This window comes from Nerophis ophidion, linkage group LG17 (genome assembly GCF_033978795.1).
Source record: "Nerophis ophidion isolate RoL-2023_Sa linkage group LG17, RoL_Noph_v1.0, whole genome shotgun sequence".
NCBI classification, from domain to species: domain Eukaryota; kingdom Metazoa; phylum Chordata; class Actinopteri; order Syngnathiformes; family Syngnathidae; genus Nerophis; species Nerophis ophidion.
This window is the reverse complement of record NC_084627.1, coordinates 40,171,432-40,190,898: the sequence shown is the minus strand read 5'-3', so window position 1 is coordinate 40,190,898 and position 19,467 is coordinate 40,171,432. Positions and strand designations below refer to the sequence as shown.

General features: G+C 39.4%; 1 protein-coding gene across 2 annotated transcripts in view; it reads left to right on the top strand.

The window, feature by feature from the left end:
- LOC133536432 (phosphatidylinositol 4-phosphate 5-kinase type-1 beta-like) overlaps window positions 1-16,449 on the top strand; it is a 38,442-nt gene extending 21,993 nt beyond the window's left edge. Inside the window, exons 4-15 of one of the 2 annotated variants that reach the window (XM_061876952.1) lie at window positions 995-1,125; window positions 1,194-1,311; window positions 1,376-1,528; window positions 5,500-5,796; window positions 8,838-9,022; window positions 9,158-9,238; window positions 11,924-11,972; window positions 12,547-12,631; window positions 12,708-12,842; window positions 14,055-14,118; window positions 14,201-14,297; window positions 15,463-16,449. In XM_061876952.1, coding sequence (XP_061732936.1) covers window positions 995-1,125; window positions 1,194-1,311; window positions 1,376-1,528; window positions 5,500-5,796; window positions 8,838-9,022; window positions 9,158-9,238; window positions 11,924-11,972; window positions 12,547-12,631; window positions 12,708-12,842; window positions 14,055-14,118; window positions 14,201-14,297; window positions 15,463-15,465 — 1,398 coding nt within the window. In that variant the 3' untranslated portion in view covers window positions 15,466-16,449. Of the gene's footprint in view, window positions 1-994; window positions 1,126-1,193; window positions 1,312-1,375; window positions 1,529-5,499; window positions 5,797-8,837; window positions 9,023-9,157; window positions 9,239-11,923; window positions 11,973-12,546; window positions 12,632-12,707; window positions 12,843-14,054; window positions 14,119-14,200; window positions 14,304-15,462 lie in introns of those variants that run through there. The other variant, XM_061876951.1, reaches the window with a different exon arrangement.
- Window positions 16,450-19,467: the final 3,018 nt, after the last annotated feature.

The following is a 19,467-nucleotide window of genomic DNA, read 5'->3' as shown; positions in this document are numbered from 1 at the left end:
GGCTGCCACCTACTGATATGGAAGAGTATTGCATGGTTACTCTACCGAGTTCTAGACAGCACCGACACTTAACAACAACACATAATTTGCGGACTATAATTACTGGTTTGCAAAGGATATCTTTAACCCAAATAGGTGAAACTCCGTAATCTCCCATGGCATTGATTGATTGATTGAAACTTTTATGAGTAGATTGCCCAGTGCAGTACATATTCCGTAGAATTGTCCACTAAATGATAACACCCGAATACGTTTTTCAACCTATTTAAGTCAGGGTACACGTTAATCGATTTATGGCACGCCAGACTGTAATAATAATAATAATAGATTTTATTTGTAATAAGCACTTTACGTTGAGCAAACAACCTCAAAGTGCCACAGTGTAAAAAATAGTAATAATAAAAATAAATAAAATATAAAACTAGAAACAGCCCAATAGCTACAACCAGCATGCATGTCTATAGAAAGGCTTTTTTTAAAAGATGGGTTTTTAAGCCTTTTTTAAAAGCATCCACAGTCTGAGGTGCCCTCAGGTGGTCAGGGAGAGCGTTCCACAGACTGGGAGCAGCGGAGCAGAAAGCCCAGTCTACTATTGTTCGAAGCTTTGTCCGTGGAGGTTGGAGGAGGTTAGCCTGTATGGAACGGAGGTGTCGTGTGGAGGATTTGGGGGTGAGCAGTTCCTTGAGGTAGAGGGGGGCATTTCCATGGAGGCACTGGTGAGTTAGTAGGGAGATTTTGAATTAAATCCTGAATGGAACAGGAAGCCAGTGAAGGGATTTGAGAGTTGGTGTGATGTGGTCATGTTTCCGCACTTTCATCAGGATCCTCGCAGCACTATTTTGTATGTACTGCAGCTGTATCTCACACCACACTAGTGGTTGAAAAACACTGGAGTACATTATGATCATGTAGTGCTAAATCGTGCATAATGACTTCCTGCTTAAATGCAGAATAAAAGGATTTTCACATTTTTCTATTGTTGCGCTTCTTTCAGCCCACAGCTGCTACTCTGAAAGGTGCCATCCAGCTGGCCATTAGCTATGCTGTGGGAAACCTCAGCTCCAAACCTGACAGAGATGTTCTCATGCAAGACTTTTCTCTGGTGGAGAGTGTCTTCTTGCCAAGGTTCCATTTCCAGTGCCTTCGCTTTCGTGGTTGGACATCAAAAAATAACGTTTTTTTCTGGTTTACAGCGAAGGCAGCAGTTTGACTCCAGCACATCACTACTCAGACTTCCACCTGAAGACATACGCACCACTGGCATTCCGCTACTTCAGAGAGCTTTTCGGAATCAAAGCAGACGACTACTTGGTGCGTTATGGGTGTGTTACTACGATCATGACATTATCACTAATTAAGTTTCTGTGATTTTCAGTACTCCATGTGTAAGGAGCCTCTAATCGAGCTGACCAACCCCGGGGCCAGCAGCTCCTGGTTCTACCTTACCAGTGATGATGAGTTCATCATCAAGACTGTGCAGCCTAAAGAAGCAGAGTTCCTACAGAAGCTTCTTCCTGGATACTACATGGTGACAATTATTTACCTGCTTTGCATCGTGAAACACACAAAAATGTTCATTCGTACACAATATGAACCTACAAACCCCGTTTCCATATGAGTTGGGAAATTGTGTTTGATGTAAATATAAACAGAATACAAAGATTTGCAAATAATTTTCAACCCATATTCAATTGGATATGCTAGAAAGACAATATATTTGATGTTTAAAGTGATAAACATTTTTTTTTTTTTTGCAAATAATCATTAACTTTAGAATTTGATGCCAGCAACACGTGACAAAGAAGTTGGGAAAGGTGGCAATAAATACTGATAAAGTTGAGGAATTCTCATCAAACACTTATTTGGAACATCCCACAGGTGTGCAGGCTAATTGGGAACAGGTTTGTGCCATGATTGGGTATGAAAGCAGCTTCCATGAAATGCTAAGTAATTCACAAACAAGGATGAGGTGAGGGTCACCAATTTGTAAGCAAATTGTCAAACAGTTTTAGAACAACATTTCTCAACGAGCTATTTAACAACTACAGTCGGTAAAATCATCAAAAGGTTCAGAGAATCTGGAGAAATCCCTGCACGTAAGCGATGATATTACGGACCGTTGATCCCTCAGGCGGTACTGCATCAAAAACAGACATCAGTGTGTAAAGGATATCACCACATGGGCTCAGGAACACTTCATAAAACCACTGTCACTAAATACAGTTGGTTACTACATCTGTAAGTGCAAGTTAAAACTCTGCCATGCAAAGCAAAACCCATTTCTCAACAACAACCAACCCCCAGGAACGCCGCCGGCTTCACTGGGCCTAAGATCATTTAAGATGGACTGATGCAAAGTGGAAAAGTGTTCTGTGGTCTGACGAGTCCACTTTTCAAATTATATTTGGAAACTGTGGACGTGGTGTCCTCCAAAACAAAGAGGAAAATAACCATCCGGATTTTGAATAGGCGCAAAGTTCAAAAGCCAGCATCTGTGATGGTATGGGGGTGCATTAGTGCCAAAGGCATGGGTAACTTACACATCTGTGAAGGCACCATTAATGCTGAATGGTCCATACAGGTTTTGGAGCAACATATGTTGTCATCCAAGCAACGTTATCATGGACGCCCCTGCTTATTTCAGCAAGACAATGCCAAGCCACGTGTTACAACAGCGTGGTTTCGTAGAAAATGAGTGTGGGTACTTTCCTGGCCCGCCTGCAGTCCAGACCTGTCTCCCATCGAAAATGTGTGGCACATTATGAAGCCTACAAATAAGACAGCGGAGACCCCAGACTGTTGAACGACTGAAGCTCTACATAAAACAAGAATGGGAAAGAATTCCACTTTCAAAGCTTCAACAATTAGTTTCCTCAGTTCCCAAACATTTATTGAGTGTTAAAAGAAAAGGTGATATAACACAGTGGTGACCATGCCCTTTCCCAACTACTTTGTCACGTGTTGCAGCCATGAAATTCTAAATTAATTATTATTTGCAAAAAAAAAAGTATGAGTTTGAACATGAAATATCTTGTCTTTGTAGTGCATTCAATTGAATATGGGTTGAAAACGGTTTGCAAATCATTGTACGCCGTTTATATTTACATCCAACACAATTTTCCAACTCATATGGAAATGGGGTTTGTAAATAAGTACAGCAGTGCCTCAACTTACAGGCACATTTTGTTCCACGACTGATTGATTTTTGATTAAGACTTTTATTAGTAAATTGCACAGTACAGTACATATTCCGAATAATTGACGACTAAATGGTAACACCCGAATAAATTTAAAAACTTGTTTAAGTCGGGGTCCACGTTAATCAATTCATGGTAGCTGTCTCACGATTAAACAAGCTGGCGGACCCAAAAGCAGACAATATAGGCAGATTCAAAGTCCAAAGGGTTTAGTTTAGGCAAACAAGGGATTAGGGAAAGGCGTCGTCGGCTGGGGTGGAGGTGTTTGGCAGGCTTGGAGGAGTTAGGCACTGGAGGCAGAGGAAAACAATGGTGAGTCGAGGAACAAGATTCCAGGAGCAAAAGGCACAAACGAAAGATCAACAAGATCATCAAAATACTAGAATTGTCGAGAATTGTTACCACTTGGAGAGCTGTGAAACGATCTGGCAGCGTCGTGTGAGGAGACCAGGGCTTTTGTGGAGTGGAGGTGATTAGCTGATGGCAGGCAGGTGAGTCAGCTGATCAGCACCAGGTGTGCCAGACTGGGAAGCCAGGAATCCAAACTCCTCCCAGACATGAGCACCCCCAGACAGACAAGACAGACACACAAAATACTGCAGGGACTGTGACAAGCTGAGCTCGTAACTCAAAACCGTTATCCCAAATCAACGTTACCCTTGAAAAAAAAATATTTAAAACATCAGGATTATAATTAAGATGTCAAATCTGCTGTACAGTATGTTTGCTTATGTCCCTTTTCCCCAGAACACTATTACAAATACTCAAACAATAACGTCTGATAGAATGCTAAAAACGGGAGACCACCTCAAAAAATGGAATGGAATTTAAAGGCCTACTGAAATTAGATTTTCTTATTCAAACGGGGATAGCAGGTCCATTCTGTGTGTCATACTTGATCATTTCGCGATATTGCCATATTTTTGCTGAAAGGATTTAGTAGAGAACATCGACGATAAGGTTTGCAACTTTTGGTCGCTAATAAAAAAGCCTTGCCTTTACCGGAAGTAGCAGACGATGTGCGCTCCTCACATCCTCACATTGTTTATAATCATAGCCTCCAGCAGCAAGAGCTATTCGGACCGAGAAAGCGACGATTTCCCCATTAATTTGAGCGAAGATGAAAGATTTGTGGATGAGGAAATTTAGAGTGAAAGACTAGAAAAAAAAGGGAAAAAAAGGTGACGGCTCCAGTGAGCGTTTCAGATGTACTTAGACACATTTACTAGGATAATTCTGGAAAATCCCTTATCTGCTTATTGTTTTAATAGTGTTTTAGTGAGATTGTAAAGTCATACCTGAAAGTCGGATGGTTGCGGTGAACGCCAGTGTCTCTGAGAGAAGCCGAGGAGCCTAGATCACAGCTGCCTTTTTGACAGCTGCTGCAGGATGACGCATAATCCACTGATGTCTCCGGTAAGAGCCGACTTAATATCAAAATGTTCCCATCCAAAAACTTGCTAGTTGACGTAGAGAAACATATTCGCTTGACCGCTCTGTGTTAAAGCTTCACAACAAACAAAGAAACACCGGGTGTGTCTCGGTTGCTAAAGGCAGCTGCAATCCACCGCTTTCCACCAACAGCATTCTTCTTTATAGTCTCCATTATTAATTGAACAAATAGCAAAAGATTCAGCATCACAGTAGTCCAAAATACTGTGTAATTATGCGATGAAAAGAGACGACTATTAGCCATGTGTGGTGCTGGGCTGACATGTCCGCTCCAACCAATAACGTCACAAGCACGCGCCATCATACGCGTCATCGTTCCGCGACGTTTTCAACAGGATACCTCACGGGAAATTTAAAATTGCTATTTAGTAAACTAAACCGGCCGTATTGGCATGTGTTGCAATGTTAATATTTCATCATTGATATATAAACTATCAGACTGCGTGGTCGGTACTAGTGGGTTTCAGTAGGCCTTTAACAGTTGTTTTTTTTACTGAAATATACATTGACATGAACATAAAGAATGTGTGATTTACAATATTAGCTATAAATGATAAAACATTGAATATTAAGAACATATGAACTTCGCTCCCTTTTACTTCCTGGACCATCTCCTCAATGGACATCTTTTACAATCAAGCAAAGCGCAACAACAATGCAAAAAAGACGTCTCTCTTGTACAAATCTGCGCTGGTTGCTTAGTAAAAAAAACTCTGCTCACTCTGTTCATTCTTGACTTTGTGGTGTTTATACTTACATGTCACGGAGCTGTTATTTAAAAATTTTTTTTTTTCTTCCAAACTGTGAATTCATGTCTAATGTCAAATTATGTTTGCTTCGTCTACTGTAGAACCTGAACCAGAACCCAAGAACTTTGTTGCCTAAGTTTTACGGACTTTACTGCATCCAGTGGGCTGGTTTCACTGTCCGTGTGGTGGTGATGAATAACGTGCTGCCACGCGCCATCACGATGCACTTCAAGTACGACCTGAAGGGTTCGTCGTACAAACGCCGCGCCTCACAAAAAGAACGCATTAAGTCTTCGCCCACATTCAAAGACTTGGACTTCCAGGAGATACATGAAGGCTTGTTCTTTGATGCGGAGACCTACAACGCCCTAATGAGGACTCTGCAGAGAGATTGCAGGGTATGTTACTTTAATATTTTCATGTTTACTAAGCTTTATACTATTTCACTGGTCTCACATAACCGGTGCCACTTAATGGAGGATTAAGACCTGGTAGACGTAAAAACCGAATGATCAGCAGCATCTGACTTGGTATTAGGTAAGAGTTTTCTCAAGGAAGTCTTTGTTCAGTTCTTTGATATCCCGACGTGGCCTGAAGGATTGGTGTGAGCTTGTACTTGTACTTTGGGACGTACTTAAGACGCCTTCATGTGGACCTGCAGGCCAGAAGGTATTACAAAGTTCTGAATTACAGACTGTTGAATTGAGTTGAGTTTGAGTTTATTTTGAACATGCATACATGCAACGTGAAAAATCACAATTTCCAGTTTTTGTATTGAACATATTCGAGAAGGAGTAGGAAGAAGCAGAGCTTATTTAATCTCACCCTTAAACTAACACTTTGTGTTCTCAATTTATACACAATATACTCCCTAAGTCGATGAGATCGACAGGCGGATCGGTGCGGCGTCTTCAGTAATGCGGACGTTGTATCGATCCGTTGTGGTGAAGAAGGAGCTGAGCCGGAAGGCAAAGCTCTCAATTTACCGGTCGATCTACGTTCCCATCCTCACCTATGGTCATGAGCTTTGGGTCATGACCGAAAGGATAAGATCACGGGTACAAGCGGCCGAAATGAGTTTCCTCCGCCGGGTGGCGGGGCTCTCCCTTAGAGATAGGGTGAGAAGCTCTGCCATCCGGGAGGAACTCAAAGTAAAGCCGCTGCTCCTCCACATCGAGAGGAGCCAGATGAGGTGGTTCGGGCATCTGGTCAGGATGCCACCCGAACGCCTCCCTAGGGAGGTGTTTAGGGCACGTCCAGCTGATAGGAGGCCACGGTGAAGACCCAGGACACGTTGGGAAGACTATGTCTCCCGGCTGGCCTGGGAATGCCTCGGGATCCCCCGGGAAGAGCTAGACGAAGTGGCTGGAGATAGGGAAGTCTGGGCTTCCCTGCTTAGGCTGCTGCCCCCGCGACCCGACCTCGGATAAGCGGAAGATGATGGATGGATGGATGGAGTAATAACATTAACAATAAATAATTAGCGAAGTAAGTTATATTTCACAAGGTGAGACACGTAAGATTATCTAGTAAATGAATGGATGGGTTAAAAAAATGCAGAATGTTTATTGTGGTTCTTTTTCTTTGTACTTTGTAAACATTTAAAGTTTGAAGAGTTGTGGATCATATTAGTACATCGTCTGATTTCTTTGCTTAATCCATTTCATAATTTAATTCCACATACATACCGCATTTTTCGGAGCATAAATCGCTCTGGAGTATAAGTCGCACCTGCCAAAAATGCATAACAAAGAAGGAAAAAAACATATATAAGTTGCTCTGGAGTATAAGTCACATTTTTGGGCGAAATTTATTTGATAAAATCCAACACCAAGAATAGACATTTGAGAGGCAATTTGAAATAAATAAAGAATAGTGAACAACAGGCTGAATAAGTGTACGTTATATGACGCATAAATAACCAACTGAGAAGGTGCCTGGTATGTTGACGTAACATATTATGGTAAGAGTCATTCAAATAACTATAACATATAGAACATGCTATACGTTTACCAAACAATCTGTCACTCCTAATTGCTAAATCCGATGAAATCTTATACGTCTGGTCTTATACGATGGCGTGGAACACCGCAGAGGCCACCACAGGGGATATGTTCCCTTTACTTTTTATTCATAGCTGTATGTAGAAGTGTCTGGTTGTATCTGCAGCTTTAATGTCTTTAATGTCCTCTGTGTTCTTTGATGTTTGATGTTTCCCTCTTACACACATGGAAGAGGGATGTGTACTATGGCTATGAGTTGGTTTTTTTTGTTTTGTTTTTTTTCCCCCTTGGCCTCAGTCTGCACCCCCACTCCAGGGCCTAGGCTAAGACCGATTTTTAAATTTTATTTTAATCTTCTATTTTTTTCTCCCCCCACCCACCTTGTTTACCTGTATGTCATCTTTTTTTTTTTTTTTTGTAAGGGGCGCTGGAAGTCGGCAGACCCGTCAGCGATCCTGTTCTGTCTCCCTGTAATGTTTGTCTGATCTTGAATGGGATTGTGCTGAAAATTGTAATTTTCCTGAAGAAACTCTCCTGAAGGAATAAATAAAGTACTATCTATCTATCTATCTTACGTGAATGAGCGAAATAATATTGATATTTTACGGTAATGTGTTAATAATTTCACACATAAGTCGCTCCTGAGTATAAGTCGCACCCCCGACTTATACTTAAACTACGACTTATAGTCCGAAAAATACGGTATATACTGAAGGTCTTAAGTGTTGTTCGTGCGTACAAATGTTTTCTACATTTTTCTGTAAGATTATATTTCTCCTCTTTTGTGTAGAATAATTGTTGTATATCCTTGAGTAGCAGATTGTTGTTTGCTTTGTGCATAATTTTAGCTGTTTGCAAATTCACTATGTTGTGGAAATTGAGTATTTTCGGTTCAATGAATAAAGGGTTTGTATGTTCTTTATATTCAACATCGCGTGTTATTCTTACTGATCTTTTTTGTAACACAGTTAATGAATGAAGTGTACTTTTGTAGTTATTTCCCCATGTTTCTGCAGAATAACTCAGATATGCTAACACTAGTGATCAGTAGAGAATATGGACTGATTTTTGGTCTGTTTTGCTTTATTCATTATTGACATGTTTCTTTCTAGTTTATGTTGAATATTGTTTATATGAGTTTTCCAGTTCATTTTATCATCAGTCATTATACCTAAAAATGCGGTTTCATTTACTCCTTCCATTTCTATTCCGATACGTGTTTGACTTTCTCTTCTATGGTTACCGAATAGCATTATTTCAGTTTTACTGAGGTTTAAGGATAGTCTGTTTTTGTCCAACCATCTTCATTTCTTCTTGTTATTATTTGTATTAGCTTCTGTGTGTTCTCTCCTGAACAAAACGCCGTTGTATCGTCCTCTGTGGGAAAACAAACACAACATCCACATTAATGAATAACAAAGTCTTTGTTCTTGTAGGTTCTAGAGAGCTTCAAGATCATGGACTACAGTCTTTTGCTGGGAATCCACATTTTGGATTACAAAGTCTTCAGCAGGGAGAGCAGACTGGACAGTAGGAAAGGTCAAAAAGTCCTCTACTCTACCGCCCTGGAGTCCATCCAGGGGACCGTGAGGGACCCAGCAATAATGAAAGATGACGACACGTGAGCAGTTTTTAATAAATACGTTTCCTTTTAATAGTAATTTCATTTTCTGGAGGAGAAAAAATGTAAACACATTTCAGATTTTATTAATTCGCCATTTTATAGGCAAATTATATTGAATATTTTTCTTTTCAGATTGGGTGGAATTCCTGCCAAACATAGAGATGAAAAACTCCTCATCTTCCTGGGAATAATTGACATCCTTCAGTCATACAGGTTGACAAGTTAAAAGTTACATACTCTAATATACATCAATACACTACTACACTATTGTAGTGTAATTTATATCAGTACTCCAGTACATTTTTAACAATCAAGCATGCATAGGCGCCGATCCCGTGGGTGCTTTGGGCCCGAGCCCCCACGTGGAATTGATGGCAACTTCCAATATTTAAAGTAATTTTTGAAAAATCATTTTTGTTGTTACTTTTGTGGCCAATGGTATCCTTTTTAGACAGTAACAATGTCGCAAATCATGTAATCTTTAATTATCAAAGCCTAACCAGGGTTTAATTGTGTACCCATCCATCCATTTTCTACTACTTATCCCTCTCTGGGTCGCGGGAGATTCTCGAGCACATCTCAGCTGCAGTTGTGCAGAAGGTGGTGCACACCCTGGACAAATCACCTAACAATTGACTTAAGCCTGTTACGCCGGTTCGGCATCGTAGGTACCGGGTTCGATTCCCTCGTGGATGCGTCAAACAAAGAACACAACAAAGGTAGGCGATAACAAATTTAATAACAAAAGGTGCGCTCTGAACAAAAACACTGGAGCTAATAAAAAGGAAAACAAAAGACGCTAGCGTGAAAACTAGGAAATATAAATAACTAAGACTTGGCATGAAGGCATAAAAAGTCAAAACAAAGATGATTAGCATGTGAGCTAATGAGCTAGCGAGAAAAGCATACCTGACGTCACGTTGCGTGAAAACCAACTAGAGCCCCAGGCCGAAGAATGAAAAGAGGAAGGCTTATAAAGGGAAGGTGATTAACAGAGAACAGGTGTGCAGGAACCGGGAGTAACAGCTGAAACTAATAAGTAACCATGGTGATGGACTAAACGGGAAATAAACGGATCAAACGGAGAATGAGAACAAAGATGGGAAAATAAACAATAAAATGTGAAGATCCGAGTCACAGATCGCAACAAAGCCACATCCATCTTGATTTTAAACATACTGCATGCCAGCGAATGAAGGGCATACTTAATCAACAGCCATACATGTCACACTAAGGGTGGCAGTATGAACAATGCCAACACTGTCATAAAGATGTGCCATAAAGTGAAACCATACTAAACAAGGACAGACACATTTTGGAAGAATATTTGCACCGCAACACAGCATAAACACTACAGAACTTGTCCTTAAAGGCCTACTGAAATGAGATTTTCTTATTTTAGGTCCATTCTATGTGTCATACTTGATCATTTAGCGATATTGCCATATTTTTGCTCAAAGGATTTAGTAGAGAACATCCACGATAAAGTTCGCAACTTTTGGTCGCTAACAGAAAAGCCTGTACCGGAAGTCTTAGACGATGACGTCACATGTTGATGGCTCCTCACATCTTCACATTGTTTTTAATGGGAGCCTCCAACAAAAAGAGCTATTCGGACCGAGAAAACGACAATATTCCCATTAATTTGAGTGAAGATGAAAGATTCGTGTTTGAGGATATTGAAAGCGACAGACGAGAAAAAAGAAAAAAAAGAAAATTAAAAAAAAACACGATTGCATTGGGACGGATTCAGATGTTTTTAGACACATTTACTAGGATAATTCTGGGAAATCCCTTATCTTTCTATTGTGTTGCTAGTGTTTTAGTGAGTTTAGCAGTACCTGATAGTCGGAAGTGTACATCCACGGGTGTCTTGACGCAGTGTCTCAGGGAAGTCGACGGCAGCTGTATGGACGGCACAAGCGCAGCTGATCTCCGGTAAGAAGCGACTTTTTACCACAATTTTCTCACCGAAACCTGCTGGTTGACATTCGGTCGGAATCCATGTTCGCTGTGATCCATAGTAAAGTTTCACCTCCGGGAATTTTAAACAATGAATCACCGTGTGTTTGTGTGGCTAAAGGCTAAAGCTTCCCAACTCCATCTTTCTACTTTGACTTCTCCAATATTAATTGAACAAATTGCAAAAGATTCAGCAACACAGATCTCCAAAATACTGTGTAATTTTGCGGTTAAAGCGGACGACTTTTAGCTGTGTGTGTGTGCAGCGCTCATATTTCCTAACAGCCCGTGACGTCACACGTACACATCATCATTTCGCAACGTTTTTAAGAAAAAATCCCGGGAAATTTAAAATTGGAATTTAGTAAACTAAAAAGGCCGTATTGGCATGTGTTGCAATGTTAATATTTCATCATTGATATATAAACTATCGGACTGCCTGGTCGGTAGTAGTGGGTTTCAGTAGGCCTTTAGTTATTTAGACAAATTAATAGAATTATAAATGACACAATATGTTACAACATACGTCATCAGCTAAATTAGGAGCCTTGGTTTGTTTACTTACTACTAAAAGTTGTTTTGAATGTTCACTATTTTATTTAAGGACAAAATTGCAATAAGAAACATATGTTTAATATACCGTAAGATTTTTTTTTGTTAAAGTAAAGCCAATAATGACATTTTTTGTGGTTTCCTTTATTTAGAAAAGTACCGAAATACTCTTGGTACCGGTACCGGTACCAAAATATCGGTATCGGGACAACACTAATACACACACACCAAGCACACACCGGCAGAAATGTGGATCGGCGCCTATGGTAGCATGCATCAGTGCCCTAGTATATTTTGATACTGGTATATTAGTGTACATTAATACTGCAGTATATTTTTGATTTTATTGTGTAAATGGTGAGATAATCATATGTTTATTGTCAGGTTTATTAAGAAGGTGGAACATTCCTGGAAAGCCCTTCTACATGATGGGGTATGAAACTATACATTTGTATTTTGTGTATTTTTCGTTTGATGTATTTTGTGTGTTTAGTGTATTTTGTGTGTTTGTGTATTTTGTGTATGGTATATATTTTGTTTGTTTTCTGTACTTGTTGTATTTTTTGTGTTTCTTTTAACATTTTTATGTTGTATTTTGTGTATAAAACTTAAAGTTTGAGTCCCAACGATAGTCACATACCCACAAAGTGTGGTAAAATTACCCTCTGCATTTGACCCATCCCCTTGTCCCACCCCCTGGGATGTGAGGGGAGCAGTGAGCAGCAGCGGTGGCCATGCTCAGGAATCATTTGGTGATTTAACTCCCAATTCCAACGGGTCCCATTTTTATAGTCTTTGGTATAACTCGGCCGGGGTTTAAACTCACAACCTTCCAGTCTCAGGGCGGACACTCTAACCACAAGGCCACTGAGCAGGTGTTTAACATATAAAATAACATGTATTTTGTGTTTTTCGTGTTATGTGTATTTTTTTTATTCTGTGTGTTTTGTTTATTTTTTAATTTGTGTTTTGCGTGTGTATATTTGACGGTCTGCTTTGATTTTCAGGACACGGTTTCGGTTCACAGGCCCAGTTTTTATGCCGACAGGTTTCTGAAGTTCATGGGGACGGTGGTATTCAAACGCATGCAAAGTAAGTCATTCTGCTTCCTTTGAAATGACTAAAAAAGTCAGTTTATGTTGTGAACGGAGTGACTTTTTTTTACCAGCATTGAGAGGAACGTCTTCGAGGAGGAAGAGGAATTCTTTTGCCACTGGTCGCTCAGCCTCTCAGGAGTTACTCTCGCCTCACAATGTGCAACAGAAAGAAGAGAAGAAAGCGCAAAGCATGGAAAACATCAATGGTAATTATTTGCATAAACTAACATTGACATTTTTTTTTTTTTTTAATTTTAAAAAATGGAGTTTGCACTGGATACTTGCCAACCCTCCCAATTTTCCCGGGAGACTCTTGAATTTCAATGTCCCTCCTGAAAATCTCCCGGGGCGACCATTCTCCCGAATTTCTCCCGATTTCCACCCGGATAACAATATAATAAAAGTACTACCTTTAGCGTCCTCTCTCACCTGAAAAGGAGACTATTATATATCTCTCCGTTATCCATAGGTTTATCTATAACCCATAAAGTAGGCAGGCACGAAGCTATTTCTCAGCGTTTGTTTACTCCAGCCGGCAAGTTAATACACTGACACACAACATCCGGATTCCCATCCTGCATTGCTTCAAAACTACGGCAAGTAGTAATGTCCAAAAACATAAGAGAGACGAAGCAGAAGAACGAAGAAGAGACATGGCAACGACGAGTAGGAAGAAGAAGTACGCTTGCAATTTTCAAAATGATTTAAAAAGAAAGATATATATATATATATAAAATCCTGTATACATATATATAAGAAATACATGAAAATATACACCCCCCCCCCCTACCCACCCTCCATCTCCCGATCTCAAGGTTGGCAAGTATGGGTCGAGACCCCAATGAAGACGACAAGCATGCAGATGAGCTTCCTTGAGACAGTGTCTCACAGTTTATACAGAAATTCTGTGGTTATGCGAACCAATCGTCTAGGTGGCTGGTCTCAGACGAATGTGCATGCCGGTTGGATGTGCTGCCAAATTTTCTGACACGCCTTTAGAGATTACTTAAATTAGACAAATTAACATTCAAGTCACGGGAAACAGCTCTGGTGGCCATTCCTTTTCAGCCAGCATGCCTACGGCACGCTCCCTCAAAACGTTCATCTTGGCGCACCTGTGCAATAATCATGCTGTTTAATCGGCATCTTGATATGCCACACCTGTGAGGGGAGATGGTTATCTGGGCAAAGAAGACATGCTCACAAACACAAATTTAGACAGATTTGTGAACAATATTTGAGAGGAATAGGTATTTTGTGTAGATCGTAAAACTTTTAGATCTTTGAGTTCAACTCAAAGATGAGAGTTTATATTTGTGTTTATATTTTTGTTCAGTGTAGCATCAGACTAACTGACCACATGTCCTCAGGCATTTCTTACTTATTTGACTTCATTCACAGCTGTGATTTACTTTCAGGTTCCGTTTCCTGCGAAGAAGCTCCCTCCTTCATGTCTACTGAAGAAGAACACCTTGAAAACAGGTGTTTGTTATAGGATCTGCTCATCTCTTCCAGCATAAGGACTTGATTGAATTACATAAATTCTTTTTTTTTATTGCTGCAGCGAAGAAAGACGAGCTTCTTGTTCAACGATCGCACTTGATGATGCTCTGCCACCCGTCGCCAGAACCCTGTCAGACACAGAAATTGATGTCCATTTGGTATGAAACTCAACAATATACACGTCTTTATTACGCACATGAACTGTAAGACACCTGTGACACCTGTGTGTGTACCCCGCCCACCGCCCGAATGCAACTGAGATAGGCTCCAGCACCCCCCGCCACCCCAAAAGGGACAAGCGGTAGGAAATGGATGGATGGATGGAACTATAAGACGACACGTGTTTATTACACACATGAACTAAAAGACATGTCTTTATTACTCACGAGGGTCAAGAGGGGGGGTTTGACTAAAACATGGCTCATACTATATATATATATATATATATCCATCCCATCCATCCATTTCCTACCGCTTATTCCCTTTCGGGGTTGCGGGGGGCGCTGGCGCCTATCTCAGCTACAATCGGGCGGAATATATATATATATATATATATATATATACATTTTTATACATATATATATATATATATATATATATATATATATATATATATATATATACATATCATCAGGAAAATCTCCTGATGATTGAGGGAACCCCTCATGAAACAGTTCTGTAGAGATGAAGTAGTCTTGTGATTTTTCCCACTCCTATATATATATATATATATATATATATACGAGCCAAAAGTTTGGACACACCTTCTCATTCAATGTGTTTTCTTTATTTTTATGACCATTTCCATTGTAGATTGTCATCACAACTATGAATGAACACATGTGGAGTTATGTACTTAGCAAAAAAAGGTAAAATAACTGAAAACATGTTTTGTATTCTAGTTTCTTCAAAACAGCCACCCTAAGCTCTAATCAAGAGGTAGTCACCATAAATGGTTTTCACTTCACATGTGGCTTAGTTTTGATGCCTTCAGTGACAATCTACAAGGTAAATAGTCTTTAAAATTATATATATATATATATATATATATATATATATATATATATATATATATATATATATATATATATATATATATATATATATACATATATATATATATATATATATACTCACACATATACACATATATACATACATACATACATACATACACATATAAATATGTATATATATATATATATATATATATATATATATTCAAAATCGAAATCACAATCAAATCAAGGATGCATTGTAGTAAAAACTTTTTTTTTTAAACATATTTTGCTTCCTTTATTGACATTTGGTGTGGTTTTGTAGTGAGCTGACGAAGATGCCGGACGTGTTCCTAGAAGACATTCCTTTCAAAGACCTCTGACCTCCCACTCTTGCACACATTAACGCACGATGCTGTGTGACAAAACGGAGTAGAGGAAAATACTCAAGACGCTGACTCTTCTTGAAATCATTAGAGACTCGCAGTGTCTGGTACTACACTAAACTGAAATGCCAATACACGTTGGGTGTAACACAACATAATATATTACAACACATTACAAAACTGGCAGAACAGGGGTTAGAACATGTGTCTCACAATACAAAGGTCCTGGGTTCGATCCTCAGGTTCTCCCCTTGACTGCGCTGGTTCCCTCCGGGTACTCCGACATCCTCCCACCTACAAAAACATGCACCTGGGGATAGCCTGATTGGCAACTCTAAATTGGCCCTAGTGTGTGAATGTGAGTCTAACTGTGTTGGCCCTGTGATGAGGTGGCGAGTTGTCCAGGGTGTACCCCGCCTTCCGCCCGAATGCAGCTGAGATAGGCTCCAGCACCGGCTGCCACCCCGAAAGTGGTAAAAAATGGGCATCACAAAACAATAACAACATGTTACATCACGATACAATACAATACAATAACAATGCTTTTCAGTTTCCTGCACACGTTGATAATAATTTAAGAATATTCATATTTTCTGATCAATATTCTGTCAGTGGCTGGATCACTGTGGATATGTTTTGTCAGTATTTAATTTATTTCCTTGCCTTGGAGTTGTTGTCGATCTTGTTGCTGAATCAAAGATTTAGATATATGTGTACATATATATATATATATATATATATATATCCTGCATCATTTCTGAAATGAAGCAATCTATATGTTACTGTGTTAGAAATGGCTTTAAAAGTGAGGTTTTCACATTCTTTAGTTAAAGTCTCTGTTTCACAATCAAATGTTCTGCTTTCATTAAGAGGTCTGTGTAATTTTCATATAATAATGTTTTATGTCCAATAAAAGATTATCTATATATGGTCTTTTATTTTGTTGTGCTGCCCTCTGCTGTTTCTTATTATTGTCCAAAGACTCTTCCGGCATGAATTCTTTGCAGAGCCAAAAGACACACCTGAGGCATACTTCTTTCTTTTGTACTTTTTGTTCCACTCGCCACACCTGCCAACGCGTGTCTTTGTACAACATTTGTTTTTTTTTGTTATTATGTGTTGACTTCAGATCACTTTTTTTGCACTTATGGCTTTTTTACTCTGCTTTGGCCTGCATAAGCTACTAAGCAGTGATGTTCGGATCGATACTGAAACCGCGATACCAGAGCTTTATGCTCCAATATCTATTCTGTAATCAAAATATCTATACTTTTGGTATTTGAGACAAGGTATAACATTAACAGGAACACAGGCTAAAGTAACGTAAGTATTGAGATCCACACTGCTGTGCTCAGTCATTCAGTCTTGTTTTAAGAAAAAATGACTGGCATTTAGAATGAGTCACTCAGCATTACAAAACAGCAAGTGTTTGTATCCTTTTATTGAAGGCTATTTGGAGACACGACATACAGAGAGCAATATAAAAAAACAACACATTCAGTGCAAAATAACACCACATTTTGTTTTCGCCCTAAATGCTAAATGTGTTATACTCGTATAGCGATTTTCTAAATTCAAAGTACTCAAAGCGCTGTGACACTATTTCCACATTCACACACTGATGGCGGGAGCTGCCATGCAAGGCCTCTAACCCACGACCCATCAGGAGCGAGGGTGAAGTGTCTTGCCCCCCGGAGCGTATCTAGTCAATACTACTATGATTACATCGATATTTTTTGGCATCACACACCTCAAACAGTTATCAATACTAGTTATTACTTACCCGTCCATTTAATCCATCTATATGACTCTCCCCAGTGTGCCTCTAGTTGGCTCGCCAGTGTCTGACCATGTCTGTGACCCAGACCGCTCTGGCTGCAGTGCCCTCTGCTGGTTGTTCAGGGGAGTGTGTAACTCTGCATGCAAACTCGGTCACATTTAAATAAAATAGTGAACATACTAGACAACTTGTCTTTTAGTGGTAAGTAAACAAACAAAGACTCCTAATTAGTCTGCTGACGTATGCAGTAACATATTGTGTCATTTATCAGCTTGTTATTTTGTGCACATTATGAGAGACAAACTGTAAAAATGGATTATTAATCTACTTGTTCATTTACATTTACTGCCCTGTGATTATGTTTTTTGACAATGATTCCCCAAAAGCATCGGCATTTGAAATACACAATTTTTTACATTTTGCCAGACACATTATGAATATTGGTGTCAGTATCAGATGGATATCGCCGGTAACCACCTGAATTTTACTCCGCATAGTTGCTTTTTCGACTGTCTACGAAGCATAGCTCCAATACACCCACTTCGAAAGTGATTTGGTGTTACTCGTTGAGTCAGCTGGGTGTCAACTTACATGGAAGAACAATAACCATCAACTTCTTTGTTTAAGTCAGAGAACAAATTTACATAAAACTTCACTTCCTGTTCAGCTCACATTCCTTGGGAAGTCGAAAACCTTCAAATTAAAGTACAGTTGCAAATACACCATTGTCAGGTTCAAACATTGATGACATCTATTAAACAAGACAAGGAAGCAAGGAAATAAACAGAGACAGAATTAGATTTGGCTCAATTTGAGGAGAAACGTGTCGACCTGTAACCTCTTACAGAGTCACCCACGCTCTGGCGAAAGATTGTATGCCTCCTCCTTTATTTGGACTTTCTCTGACCACATGTCGACAGCTGTTTCCAAAGGGAAGGGGTCGTAAACAGTTCACAGAAAAGGTCGTGAAACAGTTCAAAGAAGAGGTTCGTGAAAGAGTTCAAAAATAAATGCGAAATAAATGCTTACAATGGAGTCTATGGGACCTCGAATATGCCTATAAAGCCCTTAGAAAATATCCAAACACATCCATCAAGGTTTTATATACAAAACCCAAAACCAGTGAAGTTGGAACATTGTGCAAATCGTAAATAAACAGAGACAGAATTAAATTTTGCTCAATTTGAGGAGAAACGTGTCGACCTGTAACCTCTTACAGTGTCACCCACGCTCCGGCAAAAGATTGTATGCCTCCTCCTTTATTTGGACTTTCTCTGACCACATGTCAACAGCTGTTTCCAAAGGGAAGGGGTCGTAAACAGTTTACAGAAAAGGTCGTAAAACAGTTCAAAGAAGAGGTTCGTGAAAGAGTTCAAAAATAAATGCGAAATAAATGCTTACAATCGAGTCTATGGGACCTCGAATATGCCTATAAAGCCCTTAGAAAATATCCAAACACATCCATTAAGGTTTTATATACAAAACCCAAAACCAGTGAAGTTGGAACATTGTGCAAATCGTAAATAAACAGAGACAGAATTTGATTTTGCTCAATTTGAGGAGAAACGTGTCGACCTGTAACCTCTTACAATGTCACCCATGCTCTAGCGAAAGATTGTATGCCTCCTCCTTTATTTGGACTTTCTCTGACCACATGTCAACAGCTGTTTCCAAAGGGAAGGGGTCGTAAACAGTTCACAGAAAAGGTCGTAAAACAGTTCAAAGAAGAGGTTCGTGAAAGAGTTCAAAAATAAATGCAAAATAAATGCTTACAATGGAGTCTATGGGACTTCGAATATAACTATAAAGCCCTTGGAAAATATCCAAACACATCCATAAAGGTTTTATACTGTATACAAAACCCAAAACCAGTGAAGTTGGAACATTGTGCAAACCGTAAATTAAAACAGAATACAATAATTTGCAATTCCTCTTCACTTATATTATATATATTTTTTTTTTTTCGCAAATAATCATTAACTTAGAATTTAATGGCAGCAACGCATTGCAAAAAAGCTGGCACAGAGGCATTTTTACCACTGTGTTACAAGGCCTTTCCTTGTAACAACACTCAGTAAACGTTTGGTAACTGAGGAGAGCAATTTTTGAAGCATTTCAGGTGGAATTCTTTCCCATTCTTCATCATACGTCACACATTTTCAAC